This window comes from Lithobates pipiens, unplaced genomic scaffold (genome assembly GCF_037356315.1).
Source record: "Lithobates pipiens isolate NorthernLeopardFrog02 unplaced genomic scaffold, aLitPip1_a1.2 Scaffold_25, whole genome shotgun sequence".
NCBI lineage: Eukaryota > Metazoa > Chordata > Amphibia > Anura > Ranidae > Lithobates > Lithobates pipiens.
In genome coordinates, this window is record NW_027507787.1 from 194,190,906 (window position 1) to 194,209,852 (window position 18,947).

An 18,947-nucleotide genomic window follows, 5' to 3' on the forward strand; every position below is an offset into this window, starting at 1 on the left:
TTGCTGTGTACACATTGTGTGTGGGGCTCACCTGTGGATTGTCCATGTACCAAAGCAGGCTATTCTGGCTGGTGTCCAGGATAAAATATCTCCGCAGAAACTTGCCACTGTTTTCATGCTCCTCGATGTCCAGGAAGCCACAAATGCGATTCTGACGATCCACATAAGGCATGTCTGGACTGGAACATTACCCTGTGTGAAAGGAGTCAAAGCTCTCATCAGTGTGGGGAACGTTACTACAAAATCAAATAAATGGCTATAATATCAAATCGCCTCTTTGTTAGACCATGACCCAAATGAAGGTTGATGCTTCTGGGTGAGACACTCATAAAGAGTGCACTTGTACCGCACATTAACAGTTTACCATTTTTCATAACAAAGCAGTAAAAGCCTTAAACAAGCCATCCCTGACCTCTCTAGCTACTTTTAATGTGAAGTAAATTCTCCAAAATCCTCAAGAATCACAATAAAGATTCTTGAGCTGGGTTGCAAAAGAGCTTAGAAACACTGGCTGTGTTTACATGATCTATATTCTGTTCTAGAAAAAGCCTGTGTTGTAGACCAATTTCTTTACAATTCCTATAGAGCGTCACAAATTACACTCCAGTGTGCAAAGCAAGGGGACAAAAAGATGAATAGTTTTCTATGTGCCCTGTTCAGATCATGCACATGCTTTGCTTAAAGCGGTTCTAAAGGCTGAAGGTTTTTTTTACCTTCATATAGTCTATTAGGTATGAGCTCCGGCGTGTTGGCATACACCACGTGCAGAGCCCGACAGGAAGTCGGCGCAGTGCTGCGCTAATCACAGGCAGCGAGACATTGCCCCGATCTCTGCAGCCGTACATCGGGGCAATGTCTCACTGCCTGTGATTAGTACAGCGCCGACTTCCTGGCAGGCTCTGAATGTGGCAAATGCGAACACGCTGGAGCTCATCCTTATAGTCTATGTATGGAGGAAAACACCCTTCAGCCATCTAAAAATGACCTGAGCCCCATCTCGATCCAGCGATTTGCATGAGAGTCGAGGCACTCTTGGATTTATCCCTCTACGTTGACTGAGATGCAGTTGCCATTAGCTCTCACTGCTGTTGATCACAGCCAGTGAGGAGGGAGTGGGGGGGGGCGGAGCCGAGCTGCACCCTGTCTTCTGGACACAGAGAGCGGGGCTCGGGAGTGAGCAAGCAAGAGTGACCCCATAGCAAGAGGTTTGCTACGGGGGGCACTTGGCAGGAGGATCGGGGCTACTCTGTGCAAAATCCCTGCACAAAGCAAGTAAGGGTGACGTTTTTTTTTGTTGTTTTTTTTTAAATTAAGTAATAAAAAAAATTGGCTTTACAAGTGCTTTAAAATGCATTTTTACACAGTGCAACTCACAATGCAGTGCACAGAGATGAAATAATTATTTTGTGGACATTTTAAAATGGTTAATAAAAAATAAAAAGAAAACCACATGCAAAGCATGTTAATAATGCTTAAAACCACCCCTACACAATGTTCACCAGCAAACACATGTTTTAGTGCGCAGGTTGGAGTAAATTCATCCTAAATGTTACTACGAATAAGTCAACAATTATAAGCCGCTATTATAAGCATTTTAAAATGGCCCTATATTTACATACTAACGTGTGGCTAATGGGTTCATTAGCGCAAAATAATATGACAAATATATCCATAAAATGAATGCATTCACTGAACAAACAACATTTATCCATTTTCCTTTATAAAAAGGATGACAGATGCTGATAAGTGCATTGCCCGTCGTTTTTTCCTACCATCCTAGCCATGGTATTTCATTTTTCTGTCTGCAGCCAATGTATTCTCAATCCTCCTGCTGTCAACCCCATAATGTTATATGAATAAACATAGGATTTTTGTACTCACCATAAAATCCTTTTCTCTGAAGTTCATTGATGGACACAGCTCCTTTAAATCTTGACCTTGGGGTTATATCGCCACCTTCAGGAGAGGACTAGGCAGAACATGCAAAACATGTAAAAACAGCAGAACTGCACAGCACCGCCCCAAGGGGCGGTCCCACTGGCTATAACCCCTCACTCTGCTTCCTGCAGCTCAGTTTGTCAAAAAGCAGTACAAACGTAAATAGCAGGGGTGGGTGCTGTGTGTCTGAACTTCAGAGAAAAGGATTTTATGGCGAGTACAAAAATCCTAATTTTCTCTTTCGATCATTGACGGACACAGCTCCTTTAAATCTTGACTTTAGGGACGTCTCCACATGTCAAAAAACGAGGGGTGGAACCAGCAATAAATAACTTCACCCACAACAAAGAGGAACTCCTCAGAGGAGTTGCCAACTTAAACGGCAGCCAGCAAAACCTGCAGCCAATGTACGCATTCAAAGATGCGTGCACAACAACCATGCAACTTAAATGAAAGTGTGAATTGCAACCTTACACAGCCGCCTGCAAAACCTTGCGGTCAAAGCAAGCATCCAAAGATGCGCACACGTCAACTTTGGGAAAGTGTGAACAGAAGACCATATCGCCTTACACACCTGGGAGACAGACGCTTGATGTCGGAAAGCCCAGGAGGTTCCAATTGCCCTGGTGGAATGTGCCATGACAGGAAAAGGGGGCACCTGCCCCTTTAAGGCATAAGCCTGAACCACGACCTGTCTGATCCACGAGAGATGGTGGTCGACGAGACCGCCAGACCCTTTTTCGGACCAGTCAAACAGAGTCTTACCTCCGGAAAGGAGCCATAGCAGACAGATGCACCCGTAGAGCCCAGACCACGTCCAGGGAATGCAAGGCAACTTCCTTCGGATGGGTCGGCTTATGACATAGGGATGGCACCACTATGTCCTCACTTAGAAGCCGAAACCACCTTCGGAAGAAAAAGAGGGATGCGGACGTAGCATCACCTTATCCCTGTGGAGAACCAGGTAGGAAGACTTGCACGACAAGGCCGCCAATTCAGAAACTCTCCTGGCACAATTGCCACTAGAGAGAGTCTACTTTCCGAGAAAGTCAACAAGGGAATCTCCCTAATATTTTCAAATGGTGGTTTCGGAGGAACCGATGGCAGCAGATTCAGATCCCATGAAGGCAGCGGTGGTTGAACCTGAGGGGCTACATGTCGAACCCCTTGCACAAATGTACTCACCAATGAGTGAGTCGCCAAGGGACGTTGAAAGAAGACAGCCAAGGCTGATATCTGCCCCTTGATGGTGCTTAAAGCAAGTTTCTGATCCACTCCTCGCTGCAAAAACTGCAGGATTCTGGAAACTGAGTATGTGCGCGGACACCACCCCATCTCCTCACAGATGGAGATGTAGGTCTTCCATTTACGATGATAAATCTTCCGCGAAGATGACTTCCGTGCCCTCAGCATAGTGGAAATCACCAAGTCTGACAGACCTCGGTCCCTTAGCACCTGGCTTCCAACAGCCATGCCGTTAAAGCCAGCGACGTTAAAGCAGGATGAAATATCGGACCTTACGATAGAAGGTCCTCTCGCATCGGCAGCCGCAAAGGAACATCCGCCACCAGTCATGCTAGGATCGGCGTACCAAAGATGCCAAGGTCAATCCGGGGCAATCAGAATCACTGGAATACCCTCGGCCTCCACTCTGCATAACAGGAGTTTTAGTGGGGGGGGCATAAATCAACCGATAATGCCCCCATGGAGCCACCGAGTCTGACACGTCAGCACAGGGGTCTCTCATCCTGGACACAAACCTCTGCACCTTTCGATTGAGCCCAGAGGCCAAGGGATCCACATCTGGTGCGCCCCCCACCTTAGGAAAACGAGCCGGCATACATCCGGATGCAACGACCATTCCCCTTGGTCCAGCATCTGACGACTTAGGTAGCCTGCCTGGCAGTATTCTACAACCGGAATGTATACGGCCGACAGGGCCGGCACGTGCCACTCTGCCCACTGTAGTATTTGAGCAACCTCCCATGCTGCAACCGAGCTCCTTGTTCCTCCTTGATGGTTGACATATGCCACCACCATGGCGTGGTCCGACTGGATCCTGACCAGACGCCCTTGCAGCCTCTTCAACCACGTGGAGAGGCACCACCTGATCGCCCGAAGCTCAAGCACATTGATCAGCAGGTGGGATTCCTCCCGCGTCCAACAGCCATGGGCCGACTCTACCCACCACTCCGATCAGGCTGGCGTCCATTGTGATCACTGTCCAATGGAGTGGAAGGAACGATTTCCGGCACGAAGGGCCAGAGACCTCAGCCACCAGAGCAGGGAATCCCTGACTAACTGGCTCACCCGAATTTGACAATCCAGAGTTAATGGAAATTTGTCTCATTTTGACAAAATCTTTCTGCAAGACTCGTGTGAAATTGAGCATATGGTACCACCTCGAAAGTGGCTACCAGGAGACCCAGGACTCGCATGCAGAAATGCAGCTACGACCACCTGCGGTTCACCAAATAACCTCATTGCAGCTTGAAGAGTCTGCACCTTGTCTGACGGGAGAAGGACTCTCGCTTCTGAGGATTCCAACAGCAAGCCCAGAAGCTCCAGACGTTGAGTTGGCACCAACAGAGACTTTTTTAGGTTCAGTAACCAACCAAACTCCCTAAGAGTTTGCATGGTGACCGCCACATCCTCCCTTAATTCTGAGGCGGAAGCTGCTCTCAGAAGGAGGTCATCCAGGTAACCCACGATTGCGATCCCACATAGCCCCAATTCTGATGTTAAGGCAAACACCTTGGTGAAGACCCGGGGTGCTGACGCCAGGCCAAAAAGGGAGAGCCACAAATTGGTAGTGCCCTTTCCCAACTGCAAATCATAGAAATCTCTGATGCCTGAAGCATATGGGTACATGTAAGTATGCGTTCTTGATGTCCAAGGATGCCAGGAAGTCCCCCTGATGCAGTGCAGCAACCACAGAGTGAACTGATTCCATCCTGAACCTTTGCACTTTCACAAAGCTGTCGAGGGCCTTGAGGTCCAGGATTGGACAGACCCCTTACTGATTGGACTAGAATCCCTGAAACCTTTCCAGCGTTGGTACATGTACTATCACCCCCTGCAGTAGCAGGTCCTGTACTGCCCCAAACAAGGCCTCCTGATGAGCTGGAAGCATATGAAGGTTGGACGGAAAGAACTCTTGTATCCCAATGAAACTAGTTTGCAGGCCCATTGGTCGGACAGTAGGGAGGTCCACCGAGCTGCAAACTCCCAAAGTCGACCCCCCCCACCAGAGAGTCGAGTGGGGGTAAACCTTCATGCAGTAACCTTTTTGCTCGCAGACTTGTTTGGCTTGTGAAACCAGGGACGCTTTTGTCTTTCAGCAGGCGCCCTGTCAGACTGGGAATGCTTACCTGCCAACCCGGGCGGGCGAAAAAGACGTTTCTGAGTGGAAAAAGAGGGCCCTTGCCTACGGTGTGGCTCTTTCCCTTCCTGGACTGTGGAAGCAACGTACTCTTCCCAACGGAAACATTTTTAATAATGTCATCCAGCGAAGCTCCAAATAGCCTCTCATCTTGGATGGGCAAATCCGCCAGTGCTTTTTTAGATGCCTGGTCCGCAGACCAGCATTTCAGCCAAATCAGGCACCATAGCACCACTGCCGATACTGATGCTCTGGAGAGCAGGGGGCCCTATCCAGGGCCGCATCACAGACATACTTAAGGTCATGCACCAACTGATCTGCCAGTTCTACGCAGACCGGGGAAGTCTGTTGCTTTTCCAATTCACGGTATAACAACTTCATTCACCATTCATTAAGCATCTGAGATACCAAGGCCGTGGCCAATACAGGTCGTAACACTGACCCCACCACCGTAAACAGGGACTGGGCAACTGCCTCGGCCCTCCTATCGGCAGGGTCCTTGAAGGCAGGAGTCCCTTCTACTGGAATCGTGGTTACTTTATTCAACTTTGATCCCGGGGGGGAACAACCACCAGAAAAGATGCCCATTTTTTCAGGAGGCTCTCCTCAAAGGGGTAACACACCTCCCTTCTTCTCGGGACTGAAAAGGCCCGCTGTGGGCTTCCCCATTCCTTGTAAATGAACTTATCAAAATAAGTCAAATACGCAAACACCTTAGGCGTGCGGGCCAGTTTACAGGACCCAAAAGGGATCACCACCTCTGCAGATGCCCCTGCTGTATCCTGTACCTTCAGGGTATCCTGCACCGCTGTGATCAGTGCTCCTACTAGGGCTTTTTCCTGCGCTAACCCAGACAGAGCCATCTTCACTGTCCGAATGGTCTTGGTCCGCATCCTCTGCAACATCAGATCAGGGCCTCCTGTCACAGCGGGGCCCGAGCTTTTACCCCCCCCCCTTGCGCCCGCACGCCGCCTCCACCCTGGCAACAAAGGACTCCAGGACCACCCCTCCCTCCCAGCTGCTCATAGACTGAGGGCCTCCCCGCAGGACTCACCACCCTGACCCAGGCACTGGGCTGTGCTTCCGCCATCCGCTCTGCCTTGTGTCAGTCACGAGGTGTTCTAAGTAAAGCCGAGCTTTTCTGGACGCACACAGTCACCAGTGCTAGAGGTAAGCCACTCTGATGCTACAAGAAAATGGCCACCGGCAAAGCATGGGGAGGAGGGAATGAAGGACAGGGAGAGAGGAAAGGTCGAGTGAGAGACCCCCTAGTCGACCTCCCAGGGAATTCCCAGCTGCTCCATCCTGCCGAGGCAGGTGGAGCCATATTTACCCCTCCTGCCGGGACTGCTGGACGCATTCCACCAGACCCATCACCCGAGCAGTAAAGGGTGGCTGTCGGCCACGGCACACTGACACAGACAGCAGCAGCCCGGTCATGTGTGTGCCCCAGAGCATATAGCTCACCGGCCGCCCCTGGACCAGAAAGGGTGATGTCATGGCCGACCCAGCGCATAGCTAAAGTCTGCTCACGCTTGATGGCCAGGCTGGAGAGACTACAAGGATCTATATTATCCAGCCTGTCACCCAGCCCGGCTGTTGATTGCAGATCACAGGATCAAAATTGCAGAAAAAAAGAATTCCCAGGACCTATGGCCCCCTCAGGGAGCCAGGTCCTTCTACACTAGGCAGAAAAAAACGGAGCTGCAGGAAGCAGAGTGAGGGGTTCTAGCCAGTGGGACCACACCATGGGTGGTACTGTGCAGTTTTGCTGTTTTTACATGTTTTACCTTGTCCTTTCCTGAAGGTGGTGATATAACCCTAAGGTCAAGATTTAAAGGAGCTGTGTCCGTCAATGAACGAAAGAGAAATAGACGTATCAAGAACAAATCAACTTAGATTTTTTTTTTTTTTTCTAGGTTGGGTAAAAGAATAACTAGAAATGACCTCACATACAGCTGCTGTGTTGTATATACTATGAACCTGTAGCTGCTTTAAGATACGGTGTGCAACATTACTGTTATATTATGCAAACAGGGAGATATACGAGATGCAGCTGCTATATGACAAAGGGTATAATACAGCCACTATAAAAAGGTGCAGTGTATAAGCTGCTAGATAATGTTGAAAGCATGAGCTGCCACACAATCATTCTAGCAACCAGGAGATGCTCCAGAACAAGTATTCTTATTGTACCACTTCTCAAAAATACAAGTTTAGTTCTTTTTCCCCACTTTAAGAGGAAGCTTAAACACTATGTATTTTATTCAGAAGGAACAATCCATGCCTTAGAATAGTTGCAGGAAATGTGACCACTAAATACACACACAGGGTTAGGGAGCAGCTCCTCATTATAACGGGCATATGGACCTCTCTGAGAAAAGGGCCACCCTAGGACAACAGGACAAGGAGCTACCATCAATATACTCCTTTCTACTGCTGAATGCCATTAGCGCAGAAAACATTAGCCTAATTGTTCTGCATTACGGAAACAATTGCAGGACGTGCAAGGCTCACCCCCCTTCATCCTGGGGCTTTCCTCCAGCACAGTGCTATATGTAATTACCCCTCAGAGACGGGGACTAAAGACCAGCAGCCCTTGTGGACAAACTCTGGGCGCAGCTAGGAATGGGATGGAGGGATATGGAAAACAGGCATATACTCATTTCCCCTCATTCTGCTGCGGTTCCACTGGGAACAAAGATGGTTTTCTGAAAACTGTGCATATGAATATTCATAACACTATTATGGATTTCAGCCGAGATGCACAGATGAAAAGATAAAAACTAAAACTTTTTTTTTGGGTACAGTACAGAGAAATGATAAACAACGGGCCATTCAGTGGAAACAAAGCTAAAAGAATGAATGTTGGTTTATTTAAAGCTGAACTCCAGGACGGATCTCTATTGCACACTTAAAGCAAAAGTTCCACTCGTTTTTAAGTTTATTAGAAGTCAGCAGCTACAAAAAGTATAGCTACCGACTTTTAATAAACAGACACTCACCAGTCCCATGGTCCAGCGATGCGGTGTAGTGTCATATTTTGCTCCCCACCATAGAATGCTCCGGAAGTTACGTTGCGGCCAGAAAATTAGCACTGCGCATGCGCGATGCGTTCCAAATGATTTGCGACAATGCAGACCAGTGAAACTGTCAGATAATGTCAGAGAAGTGAGGGGAGGTAATCCCCTCCCTGAGCCACAGTTACCCGCTCTCTCTCCGCCGCTCTGTCTAAAGTTAATGTCACAATTACCTCCCCTCACTCCCGTGACATTATCTGACGGTTTCACTGAACTACATTGTCGGAAATCCTCTGGAATGTATGGTGAAAGCACTTGGAACGCATCGCGCATGCGCAGTGCAAAATTTCTGGCCGCAACGTCACTTCCGGAGCATTCTATGATGGGGAGCAAAATATGACACTACAGCAGCCACCAGAATCTTCGCTCCTCTCCCTCTCGTCTGCGCCAACATTGCAAATGTGGGCACCCAGCTGTGACAGCTTGCAGCGTCACAGCGGTGTGCACACTGCGCGAGTCGTGCTGCGCCTTCTCAGTGGCTGGGCCATCTTCTGAGACCTGTGGCGTGTTCCAGAAGATTGCAGGGAGGGAGGGGGAGAGGAGTCATCATCTAGGCAGCACGAGTGGAAGTGGGAGCCGAGTACCTGTCAAAATTAGGTACCTGGTCCCCCCCAAAAGAATTAGGGGGCGAGGAGTGCTTAAAAGTGGAAGTTCCACTTTTGGGTGGAACTCCACTTTAAAAGGAGAAGTAGGGCCAAAGTTCTTCAGGTCCTACTTTTCCTGTTTGTAGGTCACAGGTGTGAACTTCGTTCTGCACTCCTGCGATCCGTATTCAGCCAGCACCTCCAGCCCCCTCCACAGCCCAGAGAGACGGTGACTCAGTCACCAGCTCTCTGAAGACCAAGAACCGAGCGATCAGTGGTCTTTGCTCAATTCTTGGTCTTGGAGGTGGGGGACCGATGCTGCTTCCACCTATATAGTATAAATCTTTATTTTTTTTCCATTTGCAAATGTGTCTTTTAAAATTGGTCCAGCTTTGTACAATGTATTACTGTAAGTATGTACATCTAATACCTGATGGTCTGCTAGGTAAGCTGAAATTCATAGTAGTATTCTGCATTACCACAGGAATAGCCACAATATTCTGGCTTCAGTTTTGGTTCTGTGTAAGCGGCCTTCCCTCTGCACACTGATCACAGGAGGTTGCTTGCTTGCCACTGCCACCATTCATTGAAAGCCTTGTGCTTTTTTCAGTGAATACACAGTGTTCTGTTGGGACGGGGTAGTGACCGTGTGCCATTGGGAAGTCGTTTACGCAGAACCCCAAAGTTCATGGCTATTACTGTAGTAGCACTAACTGCTAAAGTGAATTTCAGCTTCCCTTTACAGCCCATCATTTTGGGCTATGCACACTTACATTGTGCCAAGCTGAAGCAATATTAATATGCAATACAGACAATTCCTGGAGTTCAGTTTAAAGTGGATGTAAAAAAGGATTGAGGTGCAGAAGCCCCCCCCCCCCCCCAATACTTACCTATGCCCTATTTCGATCCAGTAACATGCACGTGAGCAGCAGCCCTCCAGGGTCTCTGCCTCATTGGCTGAGACAGCAGCGAGAGCCATTGGCTCCCACTACTGTCAATCACAGCCAGTGAGTCAATGAGGAGAGAACAGGGGTGGGGCCAAACCATACACTAATTTGTCAGATAGAGCAGCAGCTCAGGAGTGAGCCTGCTCGAGTGCCCCCATAGCAAGTGGCTTGCTATGGGGGGTACTCCGCAAGAAAGAGGGGCCAGGAGTGCCAGTGGGGGACCAGAGAAGAGGAGGAGGAGGATCCGGGCAGCTCTGTGCAAATCCACTGCACAGAGCAGGTAAGTAAGACATGTTTGTTACTTTAAAAAATAAAATAAAATCAGCCTTTAAAATTTTTACAGGGCTTGAGTCACATTTTGTAGGTTTTTTTTAGCCATCAGGTATTCAAAAGGTCACACGCCCTTTGTGCATTCATTAAAACACTGCAGAAGCCTTCCAAACTCTCCTGAAACAGCCGAATCCCAGCCATATCCAACAGACAAAGCTCCCTCACCCTTTCCCCACATATCCCAAATGGGCCATCACTACAATAAGTAACCTGGCCAAGAAGAATTAGTAGGCAGAAAGGGGTGGGCAATCTTCATCACTATCAAAAAGTACAGTATATCACCTACTGCAAGTAGGTAACTGCACTCGAAACCTGCTGCATTACTTGTTTTTTCACATTTCACTGGATGAATTTAACAACTGTTTTATACACTATTAGTGTGCAACCACTTGTAACAAAAACTTAAAATACACATATCCTGACATTATGCAATTCCAAATTCCACCAAGTTTTATTATAATTAAATGTTTTTTTTTTTAGGTTTGGATAGGGTAAAGAGGGATTAGAACAGCTGTCAGTTTATATTGCTGTCTGTTCCCCCATTAGGGAGATGACAAACAGAGAGCCTGTTTACCATTATCACTGAAAGTGAACGTAAAAGAAAATTCCAAATTTTTAATTGTCCCCAGTAAAGTAAAAGAGGGGAAATCTTTCAATAGGGACCCCCAGGTCACCAGAACTAGTGCCCCAAGAGATTTTTGCAGGGATTTCCTCTCGCTTCCTGTTTGGCTGTGGAACAGGAAGTAAACATAAAAATGTCCCCAATGGGACACAGATAGAAAAAAAAACCTTACAGGGGTTACAACACCAGCTTACTCTATTCAGAAATAAATGAACAAAAAAGGTTTGTCTGTCTATAGGTCTACTTTAACCACTTGCCCCCCCCATTCACTGGTCAACCCGGAATTCAGGTGGAAAAAGCGGATTTTACTTCCCTTGACTTTTGCAAGCTGTTTTTCACTGAGGATCTGTACAAATCTATTGTGGACCAAAGCAATTTATATGCTGGTCAATTTGTCGCCGCAAGTCCAAATTTGACCCTTGCCAGAAAATTTGCCCAATTCACCATATGCCGTGTTCTCTACTTCCATGACCAGGACTAGATGCAAGCAAATCTGGTGGTTCATGCATTTCAATGACAATAAACTCAGTCGTCCTCGGGGGTGACCCCGAATATGACCAGCTCCACAAAATTTGGCCCCTCGCAAACCACTTCAACCAACAATTTGCAGCCTTGTTTATTCCCAATCAAGTTGTCTGCATTGACGAATCCCCAATTAAGTTGCTTGCCACCTTGCTTTCAAACAGTATCTCCCCAGCAAACATGCCAGATATGGGGTCAAGATGTATAAGCTCTGTGACAGGGCCACAGGCTGTACATAGTTTTCTGGTTTACAAGGGATAAGATAGCAGCGTGGAGCCCCCATCTGCCCAGACTACATAGGGAGCAGTGGTATGATCGTTTGGGACTTGGCGTCACCCTTATCCTGAAAGGGGTACCATTTGTACATGGACAATCATTACACAAGCGTGCCATTTTCTAGTCACCTTTTTGATTTTGGAATTGGTGCATGAGGCACTGTGTGATCTAATCGCCGGGGCCTTCCCCAATAGCTGGTAAATTCCCGACTAAGACGGGAGTGAAAGAGCCTGCTTGAAGTGTAATAAATTGCTTGCAGTGAAGTGGAAGGACACAATTTTTCCTTTCTGTCTTCCATTCAAGCAGATACAAATTACAGTCCAAATTACAACGGTGACTGGTGTTGAGAAGCCCCTCTGAGTCCACAAATACAACCTTAACATGGGAGAGCTGGACTTCCAACAACCAGATGATGATGCCGTACTCAATTGCCTTTAGGGTCAGACGCTGGTCAAAAAAATAAAATAAAAATATGTCTGTATACTTATTCCAATGGGCTCTGCTGAACGCTTGTGCGCTATACAAAGCATCAGGTAAACTGGATCCTTCCTAAAATTCCAGGAAAAGATCATTACAACCCTTCTGTTTGCAGACGGTGCTGTGTCCCAACTTGCTCTCACGATACGTAAATCGGTGACTCCAGTGCTGTAGGAGGCGATTTCACCACCACAGTTATAAAAGAGAGCATATATGCCAAAGCATGGGGGCAGGGTTGCACATTAGGGGTGGATTGACCCTATGCTTTGGGATATTTTTTTTTTGGCATAGATTACAATAAAAAAAAAAAACTAACAAAAACAAACTGTGATTAACTCTGCGACAAAAAGCGAGATCTACAAAATACTCAACATGCCTCTCAGAAAATATCTTGTGGTGTCTACTTTACAAAATGGTGCTATTTTGTGGGGGGGGGGGGGGGGGCGGGGATGTGCTATCTTGGCATTTCATGGCCTCCTAAAATGATAGGTAGTGAGGAGTGAATTCAAAAATTTACAGCCTTAGAAATCCTGAAGGTGGCGATAGGTTTTTCGGGGTCCTCTATGCAGGTAGACTCCAAAAAGTCCCACATGTGTGGTATTCCTGTATTCAGGAGAAGCAGCAGAATGTATTTTTGGGTGTAATCCCACATATACCCATGGCATGTGTGAGCAATATATAACATTTTTCAGTGACAACTTTGTGTAAAAAGTTTAAAAAGTTTTTTTGGTCATTTTGCAATCACTTGTGAAAAAAAAATAATAATAATTTTATATATATTTCAGTGGGCTGAACATGCCTCTCAGCAAATTCCTTGGGGTGTCTACTTTCCAAAAAGGAGTAATTTGGAGGGGTTTTGTACTGTCCTGCCATTTTAGCACCTCAAGAAATTAGATTTCTTCTGGTAAGTTCATAAATTCCAGTAAGGCCTCATGCACACGAGACGCAGGTGAAAACTCTGCTCAAAAAAAGCTGAAACGCACGTTTAGAAACGCGCGTTTGCATGCCGCGTTTGCGTTTATAAGCGTTATAAAGATAACATCATGTAGACCCTCCCCAAGCTCTCAAAGCATGTTTTTTAACTATTTCTGCTATTTTGATCAGAGTGAGCAGCAGCAGCATAGAGAGCAGTTGTACACTTGCATTTGCCTCTCTTTCTGTGGTATATATTTTGAAATGGATCCCATCCCATATCTGTCCTTTATTTTTTTTTAAAATAATGTCTATTTATAGCAAATTATCAATTTTTTTTTAAATATCTAAATTTTTCTTGTGGCAATTTTTAACATGTTTTCATTATTTCTAATTTCTAACATTAAAATAGTTAATTATTTATTTTTTAATCTTAATATATGCTTTTATTCATTTTTCTAGTTTCAAATTGTTTTATTTAAAAGCAAATCTATGTTAGATTTTTTATAATTGTTTTAAATGTATTTGTACTGATTAATATATTTTAATTCTTTGCTGCTGTATACAGTAGTATAATTTTTTTTAATGGCTTATTAAAATATCCAGAATCCTAACCCTAACCCCAACCACTAACCCTAACCCCCTAACACTAACAGCTAACACTATCCCTTACACTAACCCTAACCCTAACCCTAAACAACCCTAATCCAACCCTTAATACTAAACAATAACCCTAACGGATAACCACTTACCATAACACCCAACCCTAATGACCAAATTACATTGCCGCAGATGGTCACAGTTGACTTTGAGGCCATGTATCTCTGATACAGAAAAGTGCATGACATTTTGCGACCCGACTTTGGGGCCCCCTATCTCGGGGTCGCCTGGTGATAGGAACCCCAATCCAATGGAGCCAATCAGCCAATAAGCCAATCAGAGCAGCCTACTGCAGGTTAGCGGTGACAGGCGCTGCCTAGCTATGGGAAAGACTGTCTGACATGCCTGGTACACATTTGTTTTTTTTGTTTTGTTTTTCATTCAACCGAGTGGATTGAACGAAAAAAAAAAAAAAATCAAAAAACAAACTGACAGCTCTGGTTGGAGCCGCTGTACTAACAATCCAACATTAGTACAGCGATCTCCCCCGTTGAGCTATTGTGTTCCGACAGGGGCACAGCCCCCCACCATAATATTCCGATCAGCGCTCTCAGCCAATGGCTGATCGGAAGCTGGTGTTCCAGCATGCTTGTCCAACAGAAGCCGTCCGTCGGACCGGCTGACATACACACGGGCAGAATGTTGGCCATTTTTTACTGGGTCGGCTGATGTCTACCGATATTTGGCCCACATGTACTAGGCAATAGGCTTGTCAGTGCAGGTGTTTAGAGCAGGTGGAATGTGAGTTTTTCCCTACAAAAGATGCCAAGGGTTGCTCTCAACAGCCAAAGCTCTCAGCAAGTTCACAGCTCATTTCCCCTGCAGCTACCATTGTCCATGTAGTAACTAAGCACTTAATATTTCCTGTGTCACTAAACCATAAATGGTACAATATTAACAGTATAAGCAATATTAGCAGTCAAAACTATTTACTTCATAAAACAAAAAAAAAAACTGTACTTGTTGTTTAATGACAGATTACACAATATTACTTTGGCATTTTCTGTACCATATCAGCCTTCAGGGATGAATAAATAACCAGTACCACGTATTCAGAATGCCTAAATAAAAATGATTTTACCTGCAAGCCACAAAAGCTAATCAGGCATATTTTCCACTTTAACCCGTAAAGTGGTGTTGCCACAAAAATAAATAAATAAAAATAAATAATAATAAAAAATTTGCTTAAAATTAAAAAATAATAAATTGGAAAAAATAATTTTTTTTACTCACCTCTAAATGCCTGTTCCCAGGGGGTCCCTCGTAATCTGCCTTCTTCAATGCCGGGGCTGGTGACATCACTTCCCCTCATGCCGCACAGTCATGTGGGGCCTGTCACGTGTCCCAGATGACTGTGCGCATATCACGGCGCCCTGCACCGCTCGCGCATGTGCAGTGGGTGCCCGGCTGTGAAGCCACAGCCGGGTGCCCACAGTAAGAATGCCAGTGCCGTGAGTGGAACGAGGGAGGGGCCTCATTCCCACGCATCGCTGGACCCTGGGACAGGTAAGTTACATTGTTAGTAAGGTTGAATAAAGACAACAGTCCATCCAGTTCAACCTGAGAAGTGTCCGACTATTAAAAGTCAGCAGCTGCAGTATTTGTAGCTGCTGACTTTTAAATTTTTTATTTTATTTTATTTTTTTAGGGTGCACCCCACTTTAAGTTCTAAGAACAAGGACTGTATGGTCAGTGTAGCGAATGAGTTATACTATGGCATCTGTCCATTTCTATTGCACAGTGAAGAAGGCCACCTACAGGCCAGACTACTACCAAGACCAAGCAGCACCCAGGTTAGCCAACTCTAAGACCCCATTCACACCTGAGCGTTTTGTAGCTTGACGCCTGAAGCTACAAAATGCTGGAGGGGAAAAAAATCCATTATTCTCAATGGAGATGGTTCACATCTCCACTCCAAGTCGCCTGAAGCTCAAACAAGTTCCGGACCCTTTTTGTCGCGCGAATCGGGCCGATTTGCCCATTTTTCTTGTTCTAACATTGGTGACAATTTGCCCTGCACAAATTCGTGGTAAAAAACGCAGCAAATCACGGTAAAAACGCCGCAAAAAACGCTGCGCTCAGGTGTGAATGCAGCCTTAAGCTCATGGTATTATAAAAAGTTGGGAGGAAACCCATTGACTGTTGTGTGAGATTTGAAGTAAAGAGCTCAGCAGTCTCACCACAACAAACTCACCTGTATTGAAATGTAAGGACAGCGGAATGCCATTTTGAGATAGTCAAACACAAGCAATGGCTTGCAGAGAGACAATCATACACCATAAAAAGTTATTGTAAGCCCTCACCTGGTAAAACAACTCATTCAGTTTAAAATAGAAATGAAAGACCCAACATTTGTGTATAGATATAAAAAAAAAAAGAAGGAGGATGGTCAGCACTATCTGGTCAGTGCTAATTCTTGAGGGTAGCTTGTGGTAATCTGCACCTGCCGATTCAGACACTATTGTGGATTAGCAAACAAAAGTGGCAGGACTGTTTTTTTTTTATGAAATTGTATGTTTACACTGTGACTGATCCCAGTACAGGCAGTCCCCCAGTTATGAACACAATAAGGACTGTAGGTTTGGTCACAAGTCGCAGCACTGCATTTTTATGTACCTTCCGGTCGTAACACTGCATTGTAAGTGTAACTTCCGCCTGTGCGCGTATGTGGGATGTTCTGCGCGCTTGTTATGTTATCCGGGGGTCTTCTGGCCATGGAGTGTTCATAACTCGGGGACTGACTGTATGATATGGAGATTAGATAACATTTTCGATGCAACGTTCGTGACCAATTTTGATATACAGTACAACATTTTGTACATACGTACAGTGCCTTGAAAAAAAATATTACTACCCCTTGGAATTCTCTAGATTTTGTCATGTTACAACCAGAAATGTAAATATATTTTATCGGGATTTTATGTGATAGATCAACACAAAAGTGGCACATAATTGTGCAGTGAAAGAGAAATGTGGTTTTCAAAATTTTACAGAAAATAGAGTCTACCTCTGTGTAATTTAATCTCAGTATAAATACAGCTGTTCTGTGCAGCCCTAAGAGGTTTGTTAGAGAATGTTAGTGAACAAACTGCATCATGAGGGCCAAGGAACACACCAGACAGGTCAGGGATAAAGTTGTGGAGAAGTTTAAAGCAGGGTTAGGTTATAAAAAAAAAAATAATAATATATCCCAAGCTTTGAACATCTCTCGGAGCTCTGTTCAATCAATCATCCGAAAATTGAGCGTATGGCACAACTGCAAACCTACCAAGACATGGCTGTCCCCCTAAACTGACAGGCCTGGCAAGGAGAGCATTAATCAGAGAAGCAGCAAAGAGGCCCATGGGAACTCTGGAGGAGCTGCAGAGATCCACATCTCAGGTGGGAGACTCCGTCCACAGGACAACTATTAGTTGTGCACTCCACAAATTTGGCCTTTATGGAAGTGGCAAGAAGAAAGCCATTTTTGAAAGAAAGCCATAAGTCCCATTTGGAGTTTGCGAGAAGCCACGTGGGGGGCACAGCAAACATGTGGAAGATGGTGCTCTGGTCAGATGAGACCAAAATTTAACATTTTGGCCTAAAAGCAAAAACATTACGTATGGAACAAAACTAAAAAAGTGGACATCACCCTGAAAACACCCACAGTGAAACATGGTGGTGGCAGCATCATGTTGTAGGGAGGCTTTTCTTCAGCAGGGACAGGGAAGCTGGTCAGATTGATGGGAAGATGGATGGAGCCAAATACAGGCCAATCTTAGAAGAAAACCTGTTAGAGTCTGCTAAAGACTTGGGACTGGGGTGGAGGTTCACCTTCCAGCAGAACAACGACCCTAAACATACAGACAGAGCTACAATGGAATGGTTTTGATCAAAGCATATCCATGTGTTGTATTGGCCCAGTCAAAGTCCAGACCTGAATCCAATTCAGAATCTGTGGCAAGACTTGAAAATTGCTGTTCACAGAAGCTCTCCATCTAATCTGACAGAGCTTGAGCTATTTTGCAAAGAAGAATGGGCAAAAATGTCACTCTAGGTGTGCAAAGCTGGTAGAGACATCCCAAAAAGACTTTCAGCTTTAATTGCAGGGAAAGGTGGTTCTAAAAAGTATGGACTCAGGGGGGCTGAATACAAAAATGCACCCCACACTTTTCACATATTTGTAAAACATTTTGAAAACCATTTTTTCCCCATTTTCCATCCACTACACAATTATGTGCCACTTTGTGTTGGTCCATCACATAAAATACATTTACATTTTTGGTTATAACATGGCAAAATGTGGAAAATTTCAAGGGGTATGAATACTTTTTTCAATGCACTGTATATAGATATTTTTAGGTTAGAGGGAGTAGAGATGGTGCAGTTGGATATTGGACATTAACTCGCTATTTTCTCTACAATATAATGGGAATGGACCTCCAACCGCCTGCCAGTAGAAATCTATTTTGCTATAAAAAGAGAAAACATATCTTTAGGTTGCCTTTTTCTCTAACATTTACAAAATAATAATAAATGATATCAACTGAGTGAAATTACCTTTATTATTAGGCTGGGTTCACACCGCTGCGGCAGCGAGAACCGGATGTGATTCACACTGCTGCGGCAGCGAGAACCGGATGTGATTCACACCGCACTGCAGTGCAAATCACATCCGATCTCTGTGCGATGCGAGTTCAGCCATACAGATAGTATGGCTGAATTCGTGTCGCACCCGCCCCAAACTCGCACAGGACCCTTTTTTTTGGTCTGCAGCAGAATCGGATCGCATGGGTGTTCACACCATGCGATCCGATTCCTGTCCGAGTTTGCAGATCGCACTGCGATATGCAAACTGATCTGGGGGTGTCATTAACATTTCACTGACACTCCCAGCAGTCCGCATAGGGAGGCATGCGATGCGGGAAAACGCCGCGGATTCGCGGCGTTCCCGCATCGCTCCGGTGTGAACCTAGCCTTAAGCACAAACCATAAACGTAATGTATTGCAGCTTACCAATCAGATGTTTTTTCCTCCCCTCTGTTTTTACCCGTGATCTATCCAGTAACACACCTCCTGTATTAGAGTGCCTACACTCTGGATGAAGCAGCACTGGACAGCAGCATTGCCAGTCTGGGTGGAGGGTAGTGTTGTACTAGCAGATTTTGATACACTAACAATTTGCCAAACTCATGACTCATTGGCCAGATCACCAGATGAAAATAAAAGGAAAGAAAG

At 45.5% G+C, this 18,947-nt stretch overlaps 1 protein-coding gene across 4 annotated transcripts in view; it reads right to left on the bottom strand.

Annotated features, from left to right (window-relative positions):
- PLEKHA1 (pleckstrin homology domain containing A1) overlaps positions 1-18,947 on the bottom strand; it is a 101,161-nt gene that overhangs the window by 61,100 nt on the left and 21,114 nt on the right. For all 4 annotated transcript variants that reach the window (XM_077455355.1, XM_077455356.1, XM_077455357.1 and 1 more), the window contains exon 2: positions 32-192. In XM_077455355.1, coding sequence (XP_077311481.1) covers positions 32-172 — 141 coding nt within the window. In that variant the 5' untranslated portion in view covers positions 173-192. The remainder of the gene's footprint in view (positions 1-31; positions 193-18,947) is intronic.